General features: G+C 48.5%; 1 protein-coding gene across 5 annotated transcripts in view; it reads left to right on the forward strand.

Annotated features, from left to right (window-relative positions):
- The first annotated feature begins 115 nt into the window (after positions 1–115).
- The window catches only part of TOM1L2 (target of myb1 like 2 membrane trafficking protein), a 40,779-nt gene continuing 20,244 nt past the window's right edge, over positions 116–20,650 (forward strand). The window contains exons 1-4 of one of the 5 annotated variants that reach the window (XM_069734685.1): positions 116–214; positions 17,950–18,034; positions 18,331–18,409; positions 18,797–18,946. In XM_069734685.1, the coding sequence (XP_069590786.1) occupies positions 163–214; positions 17,950–18,034; positions 18,331–18,409; positions 18,797–18,946 (366 nt within the window). In that variant the 5' untranslated portion in view covers positions 116–162. Of the gene's footprint in view, positions 215–16,658; positions 17,110–17,949; positions 18,035–18,330; positions 18,410–18,796; positions 18,947–20,650 lie in introns of those variants that run through there. The other 4 variants (XM_069734683.1, XM_069734684.1, XM_069734682.1 and 1 more) reach the window with 4 other exon arrangements.

The raw sequence follows: 20,650 nt of genomic DNA on the forward strand, positions 1-20,650 counted from the left end.
TTTTTTAGAATAATGGGTAGGGTCTTATATTGATTGACAGAAGAATCAACCAATGGTTGTAGATTAGCAGTAAATGCAGCCAATGGTCACAGGGAGCAGGCGGGCGCTCGGCTTGTCTGTGGGAACCATTGCAGGGGCCGGCGGCTGTTTGTTGTCATCAAGATGGAGTTTCTACTGGGGAACCCGTACAGCACCCCGGTGGGGCAGTGTGTCGGTAAGAGACCCGCAGGCCGGACCGTGTCCTCTACCGTCCACCTACAGAGCGCAGGGCCTCCGTGTACAGCCCGTATATACAGCCCGCCCCTATATACAGACAGCCCGTATATACAGCCCGCCCCTATACACAGACAGCCCGTATATACACACACAGCCCCTATACACAGACAGCCCCTATATACAGACAGCCCGTATATACAGCCCGCCCCTATACACAGACAGCCCGTATATACACACACAGCCCCTATACACAGACAGCCCGTATATACACACACAGCCCCTATATACAGAGAGCCCGTATATACAGCCCGCCCCTATATACAGACAGCTCGTATATACAGCCCGCCCCTATACACAGACAGCCCGTATATACACACACAGCCCCTATATACAGACAGCCCGTATATACAGCCCGCCCCTATATACAGAGAGCTCGTATATACAGCCCGCCCCTATACACAGACAGCCCGTATACAGAGAGCCCGTATATACAGCCCGCCCCTATATACAGACAGCCCGTATATACAGCCCGCCCCTATATACAGACAGCCCGTATATACAGCCCGCCCCTATACACAGACAGCCCGTATATACAGCCCGCCCCTATACACAGACAGCCCGTATATACAGCCCGCCCCTATACACAGACAGCCCGTATACAGACAGCCCGTATATACAGCCCGCCCCTATACACAGACAGCCCGTATACAGAGAGCCCGTATATACAGCCCGCCCCTATATACAGACAGCCCGTATATACAGCCCGCCCCTATACACAGACAGCCCGTATACAGAGAGCCCGTATATACAGCCCGCCCCTATACACAGACAGCCCGTATATACACACACAGCCCCTATATACAGATAGCTCGTATATACAGCCCGCCCCTATACACAGACAGCCCGTATACAGAGAGCCCGTATATACAGCCCGCCCCTATATACAGAGAGCCCGTATATACAGCCCGCCCCTATACACAGACAGCCCGTATACAGAGAGCCCGTATATACAGCCCGCCCCTATACACAGACAGCCCGTATACAGAGAGCCCGTATATACAGCCCGCCCCTATATACAGACACAGCCCCTATATACAGACAGCCCGTATACAGAGAGCCCGTATATACAGCCCGCCACTATATACAGACAGCCCGTATACAGAGAGCCCGTATATACAGCCCGCCCCTATATACAGACAGCCCGTATACAGAGAGCCCGTATATACAGCCCGCCCCTATATACAGACAGCCCGTATTTACACACACAGCCCCTATATACAGACAGCCCGTATACACAGTCTATATACAGATAGCTCATATATACAGCCCGCCCCTATATACACACAGCCCGTATACAGAGAGCTCGTATATACAGCCCGCCCCTATATACAGAGAGCCCGTATATACAGCCCGCCCCTATATACAGATAGCTCGTATATACAGCCCGCCCCTATATACACACAGCCCGTATACAGAGAGCTCGTATATACAGCCCGCCCCTATATACAGAGAGCCCGTATATACAGCCCGCCCCTATATACACACAGCCCGTATACAGAGAGCTCGTATATACAGCCCGCCCCTATATACAGACAGCCCATATACAGAGAGCTCGTATATACAGCCCGCCCCTATATACACACAGCCCGTATACAGAGAGCTCGTATATACAGCCCGCCCCTATATACAGACAGCCCGTATATACAGAGAGCCCGTATATACAGCCCGCCCCTATATACACACAGCCCGTATACAGAGAGCTCGTATATACAGCCCACCCCTATATACAGAGAGCTCGTATATACAGCCCGCCCCTATACACAGACAGCCCGTATAGAGAGCCCGTATATACAGCCCGCCCCTATATACAGACAGCCCGTATACAGAGAGCCCGTATATACAGCCCGCCCCTATATACAGACAGCCCGTATATACACACACAGCCCCTATATACACACAGCCCGTATACACAGTCTATATACAGATAGCTCGTATATACAGCCCGCCCCTATATACACACAGCCCGTATACAGAGAGCTCGTATATACAGCCCGCCCCTATATACAGAGAGCCCGTATATACAGCCCGCCCCTATATACAGATGGCTCGTATATACAGCCCGCCCCTATATACACACAGCCCGTATACAGAGAGCTCGTATATACAGCCCGCCCCTATATACACACAGCCCGTATACAGAGAGCTCGTATATACAGCCCGCCCCTATATACAGACAGCCCGTATATACAGAGAGCCCGTATATACAGCCCGCCCCTATATACACACAGCCCGTATACAGAGAGCTTGTATATACAGCCCGCCCCTATATACAGAGAGCTCGTATATACAGCCCGCCCCTATATACAGATAGCTCGTATATACAGCCCGCCCCTATATACACACAGCCCGTATACAGAGAGCTCGTATATACAGCCCGCCCCTATATACAGAGAGCCCGTATATACAGCCCGCCCCTATATACACACAGCCCGTATACAGAGAGCTCGTATATACAGCCCGCCCATATATACAGACAGCCCATATACAGAGAGCTCGTATATACAGCCCGCCCCTATATACACACAGCCCGTATACAGAGAGCTCGTATATACAGCCCGCCCCTATATACAGACAGCCCGTATATACAGAGAGCCCGTATATACAGCCCGCCCCTATATACACACAGCCCGTATACAGAGAGCTCGTATATACAGCCCGCCCCTATATACAGAGAGCTCGTATATACAGCCCGCCCCTATACACAGACAGCCCGTATAGAGAGCCCGTATATACAGCCCGCCCCTATATACAGACAGCCCGTATACAGAGAGCCCGTATATACAGCCCGCCCCTATATACAGACAGCCCGTATATACACACACAGCCCCTATATACACACAGCCCGTATACACAGTCTATATACAGATAGCTCGTATATACAGCCCGCCCCTATATACACACAGCCCGTATACAGAGAGCTCGTATATACAGCCCGCCCCTATATACAGAGAGCCCGTATATACAGCCCGCCCCTATATACAGATAGCTCGTATATACAGCCCGCCCCTATATACACACAGCCCGTATACAGAGAGCTCGTATATACAGCCCGCCCCTATATACACACAGCCCGTATACAGAGAGCTCGTATATACAGCCCGCCCCTATATACAGACAGCCCGTATATACAGAGAGCCCGTATATACAGCCCGCCCCTATATACACACAGCCCGTATACAGAGAGCTTGTATATACAGCCCGCCCCTATATACAGAGAGCTCGTATATACAGCCCGCCCCTATATACAGATAGCTCGTATATACAGCCCGCCCCTATATACACACAGCCCGTATACAGAGAGCTCGTATATACAGCCCGCCCCTATATACAGAGAGCCCGTATATACAGCCCGCCCCTATATACACACAGCCCGTATACAGAGAGCTCGTATATACAGCCCGCCCCTATATACAGACAGCCCATATACAGAGAGCTCGTATATACAGCCCGCCCCTATATACACACAGCCCGTATACAGAGAGCTCGTATATACAGCCCGCCCCTATATACAGACAGCCCGTATATACAGAGAGCCCGTATATACAGCCCGCCCCTATATACACACAGCCCGTATACAGAGAGCTCGTATATACAGCCCGCCCCTATATACAGAGAGCTCGTATATACAGCCCGCCCCTATACACAGACAGCCCGTATAGAGAGCCCGTATATACAGCCCGCCCCTATATACAGACAGCCCGTATACAGAGAGCCCGTATATACAGCCCGCCCCTATATACAGACAGCCCGTATATACACACACAGCCCCTATATACACACAGCCCGTATACACAGTCTATATACAGATAGCTCGTATATACAGCCCGCCCCTATATACACACAGCCCGTATACAGAGAGCTCGTATATACAGCCCGCCCCTATATACAGAGAGCCCGTATATACAGCCCGCCCCTATATACAGATAGCTCGTATATACAGCCCGCCCCTATATACACACAGCCCGTATACAGAGAGCTCGTATATACAGCCCGCCCCTATATACAGAGAGCCCGTATATACAGCCCGCCCCTATATACACACAGCCCGTATACAGAGAGCTCGTATATACAGCCCGCCCCTATATACACACAGCCCGTATACAGAGAGCTCGTATATACAGCCCGCCCCTATATACAGACAGCCCGTATATACAGAGAGCCCGTATATACAGCCCGCCCCTATATACACACAGCCCGTATACAGAGAGCTCGTATATACAGCCCGCCCCTATATACAGAGAGCTCGTATATACAGCCCGCCCCTATACACAGACAGCCCGTATACAGAGAGCCCGTATATACAGTCCGCCCCTATATACAGACAGCCCGTATATACACACACAGCCCCTATATACAGACAGCCCGTATACACAGTCTATATACAGATAGCTCGTATATACAGCCCGCCCCTATATACACACAGCCCGTATACAGAGAGCCCGTATATACAGCCCGCCACTATATACAGAGAGCCACTATATACAGACAGCCCGCCACTATATACAGACAGCCCGTATACAGAGAGCCCGTATATACAGCCCGCCACTATATACAGACAGCCCGTATACAGATAGCTCGTATATACAGCCCGCCACTATATACAGACAGCCCGCCACTATATACAGACAGCCCGTATACAGATAGCTCGTATATACAGCCCGCCCCTATATACAGACAGCCCGCCACTATATACAGCCTGCCCGTATACAGATAGCTCGTATATACAGCCCGCCACTATATACAGACAGCCCGTATACAGAGAGCTCGTATATACAGTCAGCCCGTATACAGAGAGCTCGTATATACAGCCCGCCCCTATATACAGACAGCCCACCCCTATATACAGACAGCCCGTATACAGATAGCTCGTATATACAGCCCGCCACTATATACAGACAGCCCGTATACAGAGAGCTCGTATATACAGCCCGCCCCTATATACAGACAGCCCGTATATACAGATAGCTCGCATATACAGCCCGCCCCCTATATACAGACAGCCCGTATATGCAGATAGCTTGTGTATACAGACAGCCCCTTTATACAGACAGCCCCTATATACAGCCCGCCCGTATATACAGACAGCCCGTATATACAGATAGCTTGTGTATAGACAGCCCCTATATACAGCCCGCCCGTATATACAGACAGCCCGTATATACAGATAGCTTGTGTATACAGACAGCCCCTATATACACACACAGCCCGTATAAAGAGAGCTCGTACATACAGCCCGCCACTATACACACACAGCCCGTATAAAGAGAGCTCGTATATACAGCCCGCCCCTATATACACAGCCCGTATACAGAGAGCTCGCATATACAGCCCGCCCCTATATACAGACAGTCCGTATATACAGCCCGCCACTATATACAGACAGTCCATATATACAGATAGCTTGTGTATACAGACAACCCCTATATTCACACAGCCCGTATACAGAGAGCTCGTATATACAGCCCGCCCCTATATACAGACAGTCCGTATATACACACACAGCCCCTATATACAGACAGTCCGTATGTACACACACAGCCCCTATATACAGAAAGTCCGTATATACAGCCCGCCACTATATACAGATAGCTTGTGTATACAGACAGCCCGTATACACACAGTCAATATACAGATAGCTTGTATATACACACAGCCTGTATATACAGCCCGCCCCTATACACACACAACCCGCCCCTATATACAGAGAGCTCGTATATACAGCCCGCCCCTATATACAGATAGCCTCTATACACACACAGCTCGTATACAGACAGCCCCTATACATACAGTCTATATACAGATAGCTTGTATACACAGACAGCCCCTATACACACAGACCGTATACAGATAGCCCGTATACACAGTCTATATACAGATAGCCTGTATACACACAGCCCTTATACACACAGCCCGTATACAGATAGTCTATATACAGATAGCCCGTATATACAGATAGCCCCTATACACACAGACCGTATACACACAGTCTATATACAGATAGCCCGTATATACAGACAGCCCCTATACACACAGCCTATATACAGATAGCCCGTATACACACACAGCCCATATATGCAGATAGCCCCTATATACAGACAGCCTGTATACACACAGCCCATATATACAGATAGCCCGTATACACACACAGCCCATATATATAGATAGCCCCTATATACAGACAGCCTGTATACACACACAGCCCGTATACAGGCAGCCCCCGTATACAGGCAGCCCCCGTATACAGGCAGCCCCCGTATACAGGCAGCCCCCGTATACAGGCAGCCCCTATAGACTATACAGTGCCGTATCCCCATGTACTCAGTATACTCCTCTATATACAGTGCCGTATCCCCCATGTACTCAGTATACTCCTCTATATACAGTGTTGTATCCCCATGTACTCAGTATACTCCTCTATATACAGTGCCGTATCCCCCATGTACTCATTATACTCCTCTATATACAGTGCCGTATCCCCCATGTACTCGCTATACTCCTCTATATACAGTGCCGTATCCCCATGTACTCACTATACTCCTCTATATACAGTGCCGTATCCCCCATGTACTCAGTATACTCCTCTATATACAGTGCCGTATCCCCCATGTACTCAGTATACTCCTCTATATACAGTGCCGTGTCCCCATGTACTCAGTATACTCCTCTATATACAGTGCCGTATCCCCCATGTACTCAGTATACTCCTCTATATACAGTGTTGTATCCCCCATGTACTCAGTATACTCCTCTATATACAATGCCGTATCCCCCATGTACTCAGTATACTCCTCTATATACAGTGCCGTATCCCCATGTACTCAGTATACTCCTCTATATACAGTGCCGTATCCCCCATGTACTCATTATACTCCTCTATATACAGTGCCGTATCCCCCATGTACTCGCTATACTCCTCTATATACAGTGCCGTATCCCCCATGTACTCAGTATACTCCTCTATATACAGTGCCGTATCCCCCATGTACTCAGTATACTCCTCTATATACAGTGCCGTATCCCCATGTACTCACTATACTCCTCTATATACAGTGCCGTATCCCCCATGTACTCAGCATACTCCTCTATATACAGTGCCGTATCCCCATGTACTCACTATACTCCTCTATATACAGTGCCGTATCCCCCATGTACTCAGTATACTCCTCTATATACAGTGCCGTATCCCCCATGTACTCAGTATACTCCTCTATATACAGTGCCGTGTCCCCATGTACTCAGTATACTCCTCTATATACAGTGCCGTATCCCCCATGTACTCAGTATACTCCTCTATATACAGTGTTGTATCCCCATGTACTCAGTATACTCCTCTATATACAGTGCCGTATCCCCCATGTACTCATTATACTCCTCTATATACAGTGCCGTATCCCCCATGTACTCGCTATACTCCTCTATATACAGTGCCGTATCCCCCATGTACTCAGTATACTCCTCTATATACAGTGCCGTATCCCCCATGTACTCAGTATACTCCTCTATATACAGTGCCGTATCCCCCATGTACTCGCTATACTCCTCTATATACAGTGCCGTATCCCCCATGTACTCAGTATACTCCTCTATATACAGTGCCGTATCCCCCATGTACTCAGTATACTCCTCTATATACAGTGCCGTATCCCCCATGTACTCAGTATACTCCTCTATATACAGTGCCGTATCCCCCATGTACTCAGTATACTCCTCTATATACAGTGCCGTATCCCCCATGTACTCAGTATACTCCTCTATATACAGTGCCGTATCCCCATGTACTCAGTATACTCCTCTATATACAGTGCCGTATCCCCATGTACTCAGTATACTCCTCTATATACAGTGCTGTATCCCCCATGTACTCAGTATACTCCTCTATATACAGTGCCGTATCCCCCATGTACTCGCTATACTCCTCTATATACAGTGCTGTATCCCCATGTACTCAGTATACTCCTCTATATACAGTGCTGTATCCCCCATGTACTCACTATACTCCTCTATATACAGTGCTGTATCCCCCATGTACTCACTATACTCCTCTATATACAGTGCTGTATCCCCCATGTACTCACTATACTCCTCTATATACAGTGCCGTATCCCCATGTACTCAGTATACTCCTCTATATACAGTGCCGTATCCCCATGTACTCAGTATACTCCTCTATATACAGTGCTGTATCCCCCATGTACTCACTATACTCCTCTATATACAGTGCTGTATCCCCCATGTACTCGCTATACTCCTCTATATACAGTGCCGTATCCCCATGTACTCAGTATACTCCTATATACAGTGCTGTATCCCCCATGTACTCAGTATACTCCTCTATATACAGTGCTGTATCCCCCATGTACTCAGTATACTCCTCTATATACAGTGCCGTATCCCCCATGTACTCAGTATACTCCTCTATATACAGTGCTGTATCCCCCATGTACTCAGTATACTCCTCTATATACAGTGCCGTATCCCCCATGTACTCAGTATACTCCTCTATATACAGTGCCGTATCCCCCATGTACTCATTATACTCCTCTATATACAGTGCCGTATCCCCCATGTACTCAGTATACTCCTCTATATACAGTGCCGTATCCCCCATGTACTCAGTATACTCCTCTATATACAGTGCCGTATCCCCCATGTACTCAGTATACTCCTCTATATACAGTGCCGTATCCCCCATGTACTCAGTATACTCCTCTATATACAGTGCCGTATCCCCCATGTACTCAGTATACTCCTCTATATACAGTGCCGTATCCCCCATGTACTCAGTATACTCCTCTATATACAGTGCCGTATCCCCCATGTACTCAGTATACTCCTCTATATACAGTGCCGTATCCCCCATGTACTCAGTATACTCCTCTATATACAGTGCCGTATCCCCCATGTACTCAGTATACTCCTCTATATACAGTGCCGTATCCCCCATGTACTCAGTATACTCCTCTATATACAGTGCCGTATCCCCCATGTACTCAGTATACTCCTCTATATACAGTGCCGTATCCCCCATGTACTCAGTATACTCCTCTATATACAGTGCTGTATCCCCCATGTACTCAGTATACTCCTCTATATACAGTGCCGTATCCCCCATGTACTCAGTATACTCCTCTATATACAGTGCCGTATCCCCCATGTACTCAGTATACTCCTCTATATACAGTGCCGTATCCCCCATGTACTCGCTATACTCCTCTATATACAGTGCCGTATCCCCATGTACTCAGTATACTCCTCTATATACAGTGCCGTATCCCCCATGTACTCAGTATACTCCTCTATATACAGTGCCGTATCCCCCATGTACTCAGTATACTCCTCTATATACAGTGCCGTATCCCCCATGTACTCAGTATACTCCTCTATATACAGTGCCGTATCCCCCATGTACTCAGTATACTCCTCTATATACAGTGCCGTATCCCCCATGTACTCGCTATACTCCTCTATATACAGTGCCGTATCCCCCATGTACTCAGTATACTCCTCTATATACAGTGCCGTATCCCCCATGTACTCAGTATACTCCTCTATATACAGTGCCGTATCCCCCATGTACTCAGTATACTCCTCTATATACAGTGCCGTATCCCCCATGTACTCAGTATACTCCTCTATATACAGTGCTGTATCCCCCATGTACTCAGTATACTCCTCTATATACATTACTGTCCATTTTGTCATCGATTCTGTCACCAATTGTTGTGAATTTGGACAGTTCTCAAATTTTTTTTTATTTTTGCTTTTATGGAAAATATTTGTCAGGAAAACAAAATGTCGGAGTGATTGCTTGTGTGGTATATAAGGCCTACGTGAATAATAATAGTAATTATCGGGGCGAGATGTCAGGAGGCCGTCGTGTACCCGGGCGTGGTGCAGAGGTGCGGCTCAGGGCCAGAGCAGAGTGGAATTTGCTTGAAGGGTCATTCCACCGAGATGACACAATTCCCTAAACTTTTTCTCGTTTACCTCTGGTGGTCCCGAAGGTAATACACAGATGATTTTTAGGGTGAACCGTTGACTGATTGCCCCATTAGGTCACGGTCAGTATTCGGTCAGCATTTTACCTCAGTATTCGGAAGCCCAAAATCAGGAGAGGAACAATCAGAGGAAAAGTATAATAGAGACACGTCAGCACTCCTGGTCTTGGCCTCCTAATACTGAGGTCAAACACTGACCAAATACTGAACATTTAAAGGGTCTGTGTCGCTTACTAGAAATCCTCAGGGCGTAATCTGAGAGAACTGCAAATCTTCAGGTGCGCCCTCACTGCAGAACCTTCAATGCTGAGGTTGTTTATTGTCCAACGGCGCAGATTTCCTCTTTACTTCTGTGTTAGGCTACGTTCACATTTGCGTTGTTGGGCGCAGCGTCGTCGACGGATACCGACGCATGCGTCATGCGCCCCTCTATCTTTAACATGTGGGGCGCATGGACATGCGCCGGTATGCGGTGTAATGCGTTTTAGGACGCATGCGTCGTTTTGACGCACCAGACAGGGCGCAGAAGACGCTACTTGTAGCGGTTTCCCTGCGCCAAATTTCCTGTACTTTTACTATTTTATGACAACGCATGCGTCAAAAAACGCTGCGTTGTGTATATGTGTTGTGTCAACGACGCTGCGCCCAACAACGCAAATGTGAACGTAGCGTTACATGCAGATTTTCCCCTTCCATGTTCCATGCAGATTTTTTGGCAGATTTCCCCTTTACGTCCATGTTACATGCTGATTTTGTGTTGTCGATTTTCCACTTTACTTCCTTGTTACATGTAGATTTCCCCTTTTACTTTCATGTTACATGCAGATTTTTTGGCAGATTTCCCTTTTACTTTCATGTTACATGCGGATTTTTTGGCAGATTTCCCTTTTACTTCCATGTTACATGCGGATTTTTTGGCAGATTTCCCTTTTACTTTCATGTTACATGCGGATTTTTTGGCAGATTTCCCTTTTACTTTCATGTTACATGCGGATTTTGTTGCACGTTTTTCTCTTTACTTCCGTGTTACATGTAGATTTCTCCTTTTTCTTCTGTTACTTCCGTGTTTTGTTGGCAAATTTCCCTCTTTACTTCTGTGAAACATGCAGATTTTTCCCTTCCATGTTGCATGTGGATTTTGTGGCCGATTTCCCACTTTACTTCCATTTTACATGCAGATTTTCCGCTTCCTTGTTGCATGCAGATTTTTTGGCAGATTTCCCCTTTACGTCCATGTTACATGCTGATTTTGTGTTGTCGATTTTCCACTTTACTTCCTTGTTACATGTAGATTTCCCCTTTTACTTCCATGTTACATGCAGATTTTTTGGCAGATTTCCCTTTTACTTTCATGTTACATGCGGATTTTTTGGCAGATTTCCCTTTTACTTCCATGTTACATGCGGATTTTTTGGCAGATTTCCCTTTTACTTTCATGTTACATGCGGATTTTTTGGCAGATTTCCCTTTTACTTTCATGTTACATGCGGATTTTGTTGCACGTTTTTCTCTTTACTTCCGTGTTACATGTAGATTTCTCCTTTTTCTTCTGTTACTTCCGTGTTTTGTTGGCAAATTTCCCTCTTTACTTCTGTGAAACATGCAGATTTTTCCCTTCCATGTTGCATGTGGATTTTGTGGCCGATTTCCCACTTTACTTCCATTTTACATGCAGATTTTCCGCTTCCTTGTTGCATGCAGATTTTGGCGCAGATTTCCGCCTTGGTATCTGTGTTGTGTGTATTATTTTGCAGATATTCCCTTTTACTCCCGTGCTAAATGCAGATTTTGTCGCAGATTCACCCTATTTTCTGCGTTGCATGCTGATTTTGTCGCAGATTTCCACCTTTACCTCCGTGTTACATGAGAATTTTGTTTGATGTTCTCCCTCATTATCTGTTACATGCGGATTTTGTTGTGAACTTGTCGCAGATTTCACACGTTGTGCTTTAAGCGTTCACACAGGGAGTTTTTGCTGCTTTTTTTTTTTTTTTCTGCAGCAAAACCTGATCTTCTTGGCAGGAAAGAAGCTGCGTCAAAAACGCAGGTTTTTGTTGCGTTTTTTTTTTTTTTTTTTTCTCTTTGTCCGTGCTAATGTCCTTGGATTTTCAGCAGCAAATAATGAAATACCTGCGTTTTTGCTGCATTCTTTTCAACAACCATTCAAGTCAATGGGTGAAAAAAACGCGGCAAAAACGCTGACTGAAGTGACATGTCCTATGTCCAAAAAACACAGCAAAGCACAAACTACTGAGAGAACAAAAAACCAATGTGTGGGCAGGAGATTTCTGAAATCTCATAGGCTTTGCTGGTACTGTAAAAAGCAGCTGAAAATTAGCATAAAAAAGCAGCAAAAACGCCCTGTGTGAACTTACCCTAAGAATGCATTCCATATGATAGGATGCATATATCTGCATTTTTAATGTGTTTTTATCGCGAAAAAACCTGAACGTGTGCACATACCCTAAATTTGGATTTTCATTGGAGAAATCCACAGCAAATGTGAATCAAAATCTGCAAAATCCTCCCCTGTCTCAGACCCTTGATTTGTCACCAGTCCAGTGATGAGGGAAGGAAACGTGTGAGCTGCAATGGTGCCATGTTATAAGTATGTGACCCCCTGACAGGACGGAGCAACAGGTACTGCGTGGCGTAGCCTCTCCCGCCAGTAATCTATGTAGCTCTGCACATTGGGACGCTTTCTACTGTTTTTTATTTATTTTATTTTTTTTAATTTAAGGGTCTGTTAACATTTTGTTGTTTTTTTTTCTTCCTTCCCTCAGTTCAGCTTCTTTTATGTGTTTACTAGCTATTGAACCCGTTCTATGCCCGAGTGGTGAGCATTTATATTGGTATATGGTATCCATCCTGATATGTGCTGCTTCAATCCTGCGCCCTAATCTTGTCATGTGCTGCGACCATCTTGCGCCCACTTCCTGTCATGTGCAGCCCCCATCCTGCGCCTCATCCTGTTTTGTGCGCCTCCATATTGTCATGTGCTACTCTCTTCCTGTGCCCTCATCCTGTAATGTGCTCCCATCCTGCGCCCCCATCCTGTCATGTGGTGCTCCCATCCTGCACCCCCATTCTGTCATGTGCTGCTCCCATCCTGCACCCCCATTCTGTCATGTGCTGCTCCCATCCTGCGCCCCCATTCTGGTATGTGCTGCCCCATCCTGGTATGTGCTACTCCAATTCTGCGCCCCCATCATGTCATGTGGTGCTCTCATCCTGCATCCCCATCCTGTCATGTGGTGCTCCCATCCTGCACCCCCATCTTGTCATGTGCTGCTCCCATCCTGAGCCCCCATCTTGTCATGTGCTGCTCCCATCCTGCACGCCCATCCTGACATGTGCTGCTCCCATTCTGCACGCCCATCCTGACATGTGCTGCTCCCATTCTGCACCCCCATTCTGGTATGTGCTGCCCTCATCCTGGTATGTGCTACTCCAATTCTGCGCCCCCATCCTGTCATGTGGTGCTCCCATCCTGAGCTCCAATTCTGTCATGTGCTGCTCCCATCCTGAGCCCCCATCCTGTCATGTGGTGCTCCCATCCTGCACCCCCATCTTGTCATGTGCTGCTCCCATCCTGAGCCCCCATCTTGTCATGTGCTGCTCCCATCCTGCACGCCCATCCTGACATGTGCTGCTCCCATTCTGCACGCCCATCCTGACATGTGCTGCTCCCATTCTGCACCCCCATTCTGGTATGTGCTGCCCTCATCCTGGTATGTGCTACTCCAATTCTGCGCCCCCATCCTGTCATGTGGTGCTCCCATCCTGAGCTCCAATTCTGTCATGTGCTGCTCCCATCCTGAGCCCCCATCCTGTCATGTGGTGCTCCCATCCTGCACCCCCATCTTGTCATGTGCTGCTCCCATCCTGAGCCCCCATCTTGTCATGTGCTGCTCCCATCCTGCACGCCCATCCTGACATGTGCTGCTCCCATTCTGCACGCCCATCCTGACATGTGCTGCTCCCATTCTGCACCCCCATTCTGGTATGTGCTGCCCTCATCCTGGTATGTGCTACTCCAATTCTGCGCCCCCATCCTGTCATGTGGTGCTCCCATCCTGAGCTCCAATTCTGTCATGTGCTGCTCCCATCCTGAGCCCCCATCCTGTCATGTGCTGGTCCCATCCTGTCATGTGCTGCTCCCATCCTGCGCCCCCATTCTGTCATGTGCTGCTCCCATCCTGCGCCCAATTCTGTCATATGCTGCTCCCATCCTGTGCCCCCATTCTGTCATGTGCTGCTCCGATCCTGCCCCCCATTCTGCCATGTGCTGCTCCCATCCTGCACCCCATCCTTTCATGTGCTGCTCCCATCCTGCGCCCAATTCTGTCATGTGCTGCTCCCATTTTGTGCCCCCATTCTGTCATGTGCTGCTCCCATCCTGCGCCCAATTCTGTCATATGCTGCTCCCATCCTGTGCCCCCATTCTGTCATGTGCTGCTCCGATCCTGCGCCCCATTCTGCCATGTGCTGCTCCCATCCTGTGACCCCATCCTGTCATGTGCTGCTCCCATCCTGCACCCCCATCCTTTCATGTGCTGCTCCCATCATGTGCTGCTCCCATCCTGCGCCCCATTCTGTCATGTGCTGCTCCCATCCTGCACCCCCATCCTTTCATGTGCTGCTCCCATCATATGCTGCTCCCATCCTGCGCCCCATTCTGACATGTGTTGCTCCCATCCTGCGCCCCCATTCTGCACCCCCATTCTGCCATGTGCTGCTCCCATCCTGCGCCTTCATTCTGTCATGTGCAGTAAAAAGTCACTGGCTTGCTGCGCTGACGTATTTTCTATATATATTCAGTAGAAAGTGGCTGGATTGCTCCGCTGACGTATTTTATATATAGATTCAGTATAAAAATGGCGTCGGAAAGTGCGGACTGCGCAAGCGCCGATTCCAGCGCCACAACCCTCCTGGGCCACAATCCTCATCCCCGGATGTGTAACTCTGTGGGGTCCAGACTGCGCAGGCGCGTCGCGCTTGTGCAGTCTATAGAGGCTTCGGACAGAGTGATGCTCCTAGCATTATATTATAGATTCTATCTAGCAACCAATGAAAGCTCTGCTTTTCATTTTTGTAAATTGTACTGTGATTGGTGGCTGTTCTGCTGTGGTAAAACAAAAGCTGTACTGTCATTGGTTGCTACGCTGCTGTGGTAAAATGTAAATTGTACTGTGATTTGTGGCTGTTCTGTTGTGGTAAAATCAAAGCTGCCCTGTGATTGGTTGCTACGCTGCTGTGGTAAAATGTAAATTGTACTGTGATTTGTGGCTGTTCTGTTGTGGTAAAATCAAAGCTGCCCTGTGATTGGTTGCTACACTGCTGTGATAAAATGTAAATTGTTCTGTTTGGCGGTTCTGCTGTGGTAAGATGAAAGCTACTCTGTGATTGGTCGCTACAATGTTGTGGTAAAATGAAAGGTACTCTTTGGTCGCTACAATGTTGTGGTAAAATGACAGCTGCTCTGTGATTGGGTGCTACACTGCTGTGTCAAATGAAAGCTCCTCTGTGATTGGTTGCTACACTGCTGTGGTATAATGACAGCTGCTCTGTGATTGGTTACTACATTGATGTGCTAAAATGAAAACTACTCTGAATTGTTGCAATGGGAAGCTACTCTGGTTGTTAGACTGCTGTGGTAAAGTGAAAGCTGCTCTGTGATTGGTTGCCACACAACTGTGGTAAAATGAAAGCTGTTTTGTGATTGGTTGCTACACTACTGTGGTACACTGAAAGCTGCTCTGTGATTGGTTGCTACACAACTGTGGTACACTGAAACCTGCTTTGTGATTGGTTGCTATACTGCTGTTGTACACTGAAAGCTGCTTTGTGATTGGTTGCTATACTGCTGTGGTATAATGACAGCTGCTCTCTGATTGGTTTCTACATTGACGTGCTAAAATGAAAACTAGGTACTCTGATTTGTTGCAATGGGCAGCTGCACTATGATTGGTTGTTACACTGGTGTGGTAAAATGAAAACTGCGCTGTGATTGGTTGTCAAGAAATCTGTGTTTTCCTTCAGACTATTTGGATAAATCCGCCCATTTCCAGTGAAGCCGTGTGAGGACCAGTATGGCCGCCATTCTATCTCTTGTGATGCCTGTCGCTCGGTTTTCCTACAGATCCGCATAGTGCGTCTTGTAGGATGGACGTGCAATGTGGTGATCACCCAGCTTTCCAAGAAGCAGATTAGTTTTGTCTGAGAGTTTATTCTCTAGGAAACCATCAGTATGGCTGCTGACGTCTCCTGACTTTCCTCAATCTCCCTGATCAATAAGATTTGTCTGCGCTTCACTTTCCTAGTTTTATCTGGTCTCCCAGTGACAGAGCTTGGCCGCCATGTTGGTTGTCACCCAGCTTTCCCAGGAGCTGTCAGGGCTGCGGTGATGTCACTCCTGTCTTTGGCGCTGTGGGCGGCCGCTCTGGTGGTCGGGGGGCCCCCTTGTTGCAGCTGCTGACGGTGCAGCTTCTGGGTGGAGCGACGCCGGAGTGATGGCTTTGCTGGGACTCTGCTGACTCTGCAGTGTCCGCGCGTTTCCTGCACAGCTGTGCAGTGCTGCAGTGCGAGGCACGGCGCCCGTCTGCAGCGTCTCCTGCGGGGAACTCGGGGGTTAAACCGGCTGCAGCGGCGCCGTGTGTAGCGTGCCAGCAGCATCCTCGGGCGATTAGATGAGGAGCCGCACGCCTCGGCCTCCCCAGGGCAGCCATGATCACTCTGTACTGGGTCCTGTCCACGCTGCGTCTCGCCTGGAGATATATCATCACCGCAGAGCTCCGAGCCACCGAGTGGAGGCCGCCGCCGCCGGCGCTGATGGGTGCGTTACAATAGAGGGGGCGACAGACTGGGGGTAATGGGGCGACATAAGGGGGCGTAGGAAATATTCAGGATGTGCTTTTATAGGCAAGAAGCGCTGCAGCAGCTTGGGCATGATTGATGCAATTTCATCCTTTAGGGAGACTTCCTCCTTTTTTTTTTTTTTTTTTTTCTTTTCTCTTTCGGAAGGGTGTCCTCTCATTTAAAGATGGAACATTCCTTTAAGAAGTTCTTTAAAGGGATCTTCTATTTAAAAAGGAAGAAAATAAACCTCTGTTTGCTGTCAGTGAATTCACCTTTTTGAAAGCTAAAAAAAAAAAAAAGATTTTACCCAATGCAGTCCCGTTCCACACAGCTGCAGTTTGTCACAGTGTATCAGTGAAGGCATTCACAATGATAAAGCAGCTGCAGGAGACTCTTCCAGCCGCTCCCCCCGAACTTCAAACCTTGGGGGCTCTTACCGACAATGATACACTGTAACGAAACCAAGAGGATTCAATCTGTGGGTCGTGAGGCGGTGAATGAAATCCTAAAAGTGTGTCGGAAAATTTTATTATGGAGCTGAGAACCCCCTTGACTTCCTTTTCCCGGGGGGGGAGGAGAGGGGGACGGGGGGTGTTCTCAGCTCCCGGAACCCACAAAAGATCAAAACTTGTGACATGTCAAAAGTTTCTTCTGAAAGTTCAGGTTACAGTCAGGAAAAGTTGGGTTATGACCCCTGTGACGGCGACCATGTTGATTATCATAACCCAGCTTTTCCAGAAAGGGAAATGGATGAAAAAAAAAATGAGAAAAAAACCCCCAAAAATTTAATGTATCTTTTACTTTTGTGTCTCGGCAGAAAAAGCCACAGATGGCTCCCTGCAGAGCGAGGACTGGACGCTGAACATGGAGATCTGTGACATCATCAACGAGACGGAGGAAGGGTGAGTTCAGCGCGGAGACCCTGCGGGCGGGCGTCTCGCCGGTCCCTCGACACATCGGAATCATTACTGATCCAGAAATGTTACCGTTGTATATACCTGTCACCTCCATGCTGACGTCATCCGAACGCTTGCCTTCAGCACATGGTCGCCAGTGGTCAGAATCTTCATCAAAACTGGATTTATTGCACTTAATGTGGTGGTGGTGGGTTACAGGCAAGTTGCCGTAAAACAAAAAAAATTAGACCCCAAACAATTGTTCAGAACCCCTCTTTTTTTTTTTTTTTTTTTCCCCTTAGACCGAAAGATGCAATTCGAGCCCTGAAGAAGAGGCTGAACGGGAACAAGAATTACAGAGAAGTGATGCTGGCGCTGACGGTGCGCAAAGTTCTGCAACTTTCTAACCAGCTTTGTGTTTCAATTACAAGATGTGCTCTGCTCGCCCTCCCTGGGTCCATCGCTGAGTCTCTATTGCTTCTCCCAGAGTCTGTAATTGATTGCAGCGTTAACAGCACTGCAGCCAATCACTGAGCTCAGAGTCTCTGCCCTGGTAGATGGAGCGCCCCCGCTCAGAGCAGCTGTTTTTTTTTTTTCCACCCATGGAAAGCAATGAGAAAGGGAAAAATCGCTGCATTTTTGGTGAATAAAACATAATCCACTCGAGAAAAGCACAGTCTATGAATGTTCCCATTTACTGACTGCAACCAAAGCTCTTAAAGACAGTAATCGGAACGCTGACGTCACCTTTCTCTGACTTTTTCTCAGGTGTTGGAGACTTGTGTGAAGAATTGCGGCCATCGGTTTCACGTGCTTGTGACGCACCGCGACTTTATAGATGGAGTCCTGGTAAAAATCATCTCTCCTAAGAATAACCCCCCGACCATCGTGCAGGATAAAGTCCTGGCCCTGATACAGGTGGGCAGCGCAGTGGTCTACTGGGACAGGGAGCTCACCCCTCTTACCCCATGTTCTTGAGCCCGATCTCTCTCTCTCTCTCTCTCTCTGCGCTCCTCCTCTCGCGCTCCTCCTCTCGCGCTCCTCCTCTCGCGCTCCTCCTCTCGCGCTCCTCCTCTCGCGCTCCTCCTCTCGCGCTCCTCCTCTCGCGCTCCTCCTCTCTGCTCTGCTCTCCTCTCTGCTCTGCTCTCCTCTCTGCTCTGCTCTCCTCTCTCTGCTCTCCTCTCTCTGCTCTCCTCTCTGCTCTGCTCTCCTCTCTGCTCTGCTCTCCTCTGTCTGCTCTCTCTCCTCTGTCTGCTCTCTCTCCTCTGTCTGCTCTCTCTCCTCTGTCTGCTCTCTCTCCTCTGTCTGCTCTCTCTCCTCTGTCTGCTCTCTCTCCTCTGTCTGCTCTCTCTCCTCTGTCTGCTCTCTCTCCTCTGTCTGCTCTCTCTCCTCTGTCTGCTCTCTCTCCTCTGTCTGCTCTCTCTCCTCTGTCTGCTCTCTCTCCTCTGTCTGCTCTCTCTCCTCTGTCTGCTCTCTCTCCTCTGTCTGCTCTCTCTCCTCTGTCTGCTCTCTCTCCTCTGTCTGCTCTCTCTCCTCTGTCTGCTCTCTCTCCTCTGTCTGCTCTCTCTCCTCTGTCTGCTCTCTCTCCTCTGTCTGCTCTCTCTCCTCTGTCTGCTCTCTCTCCTCTGTCTGCTCGCTCTCCTCTGTCTGCTCGCTCTCCTCTGTCTGCTCGCTCTCCTCGCTCTCCTCGCTCTCCTCGCTCTCCTCGCTCTCCTCTCTCGCTCTCCTCTCTCTCCTCTCGCTCTCCTCTCTCTCCTCTCGCTCTCCTCTCTCTCCTCTCGCTCTCCTCTCTCTCCTCTCTCGCTCTCTCCTCTCTCCTCCCTCGCCCTCGTCTCTCGCTTCTTTCTCTCTCGTTCTTTCTCTCTCTCTCTCTCTCGTTCCCTCCCTCCCTCACTTCTTTCTCTCTCGTTCTTTCTCTCTCTCTCGTTCCCTCCCTCCCTCACATTCCTATGTTCTCACTCTCTCGCCCTCACATTCCTATGCTCTCTCTCTCTTTCTCACCCTCACATTCCTACGTTCTCTCTCTCTCTCTCTCTCTCTCTGGCCCTCACATTCCTATGTTCTCTCTCTCTCTCGCCCTCACATTCCTACGTTCTCTCTCTCTCTTTCTCTCGCCCTCACATTCCTACGTTCTCTCTTTCTCGCCCTCACATTCCTATGTTCTCTCTCTCGCCCTCACATTCCTACGTTCTCTCTCTCTCTCTCTCTCTCTCTCGCCCTCACATTCCTATGTTCTCTCTCTTTCTCACCCTCACATTCCTATGTTCTCTCTTTTTCGCCCTCACATTCCTATGTTCTCTCTCTCTCGTTCCCTCCCTCACATTCCTATGTTCTTTCTCTTTTGCTCTTTCTCTGGACCTCTTTTCTTCTCCCCTCGTCCTCCGTTTCTCGTTCCTGAATCATATTAACAATCACCAGTTAAAAATTAGTGAGCAAATTACCTGATAAATAAGACATTGGACACTGATCGCTCTGGTGCCGCGTGTTCCACCTGCCGGGTGGTGGCTCATATGAGGTTTCTCTGGTCAGATCAGATGTCCCTGGGCAGACCGCTGGGCTCCTGTGTCACAGGGATCTCTCTGTGCCAGGGACCTCGGCAGCCTCAGTACCCAGCGGGCTCTT

The sequence above is a fragment of the Ranitomeya imitator genome, chromosome 7 (genome assembly GCF_032444005.1).
Source record: "Ranitomeya imitator isolate aRanImi1 chromosome 7, aRanImi1.pri, whole genome shotgun sequence".
In the NCBI taxonomy this organism is placed as follows: Eukaryota; Metazoa; Chordata; class Amphibia; order Anura; family Dendrobatidae; genus Ranitomeya; species Ranitomeya imitator.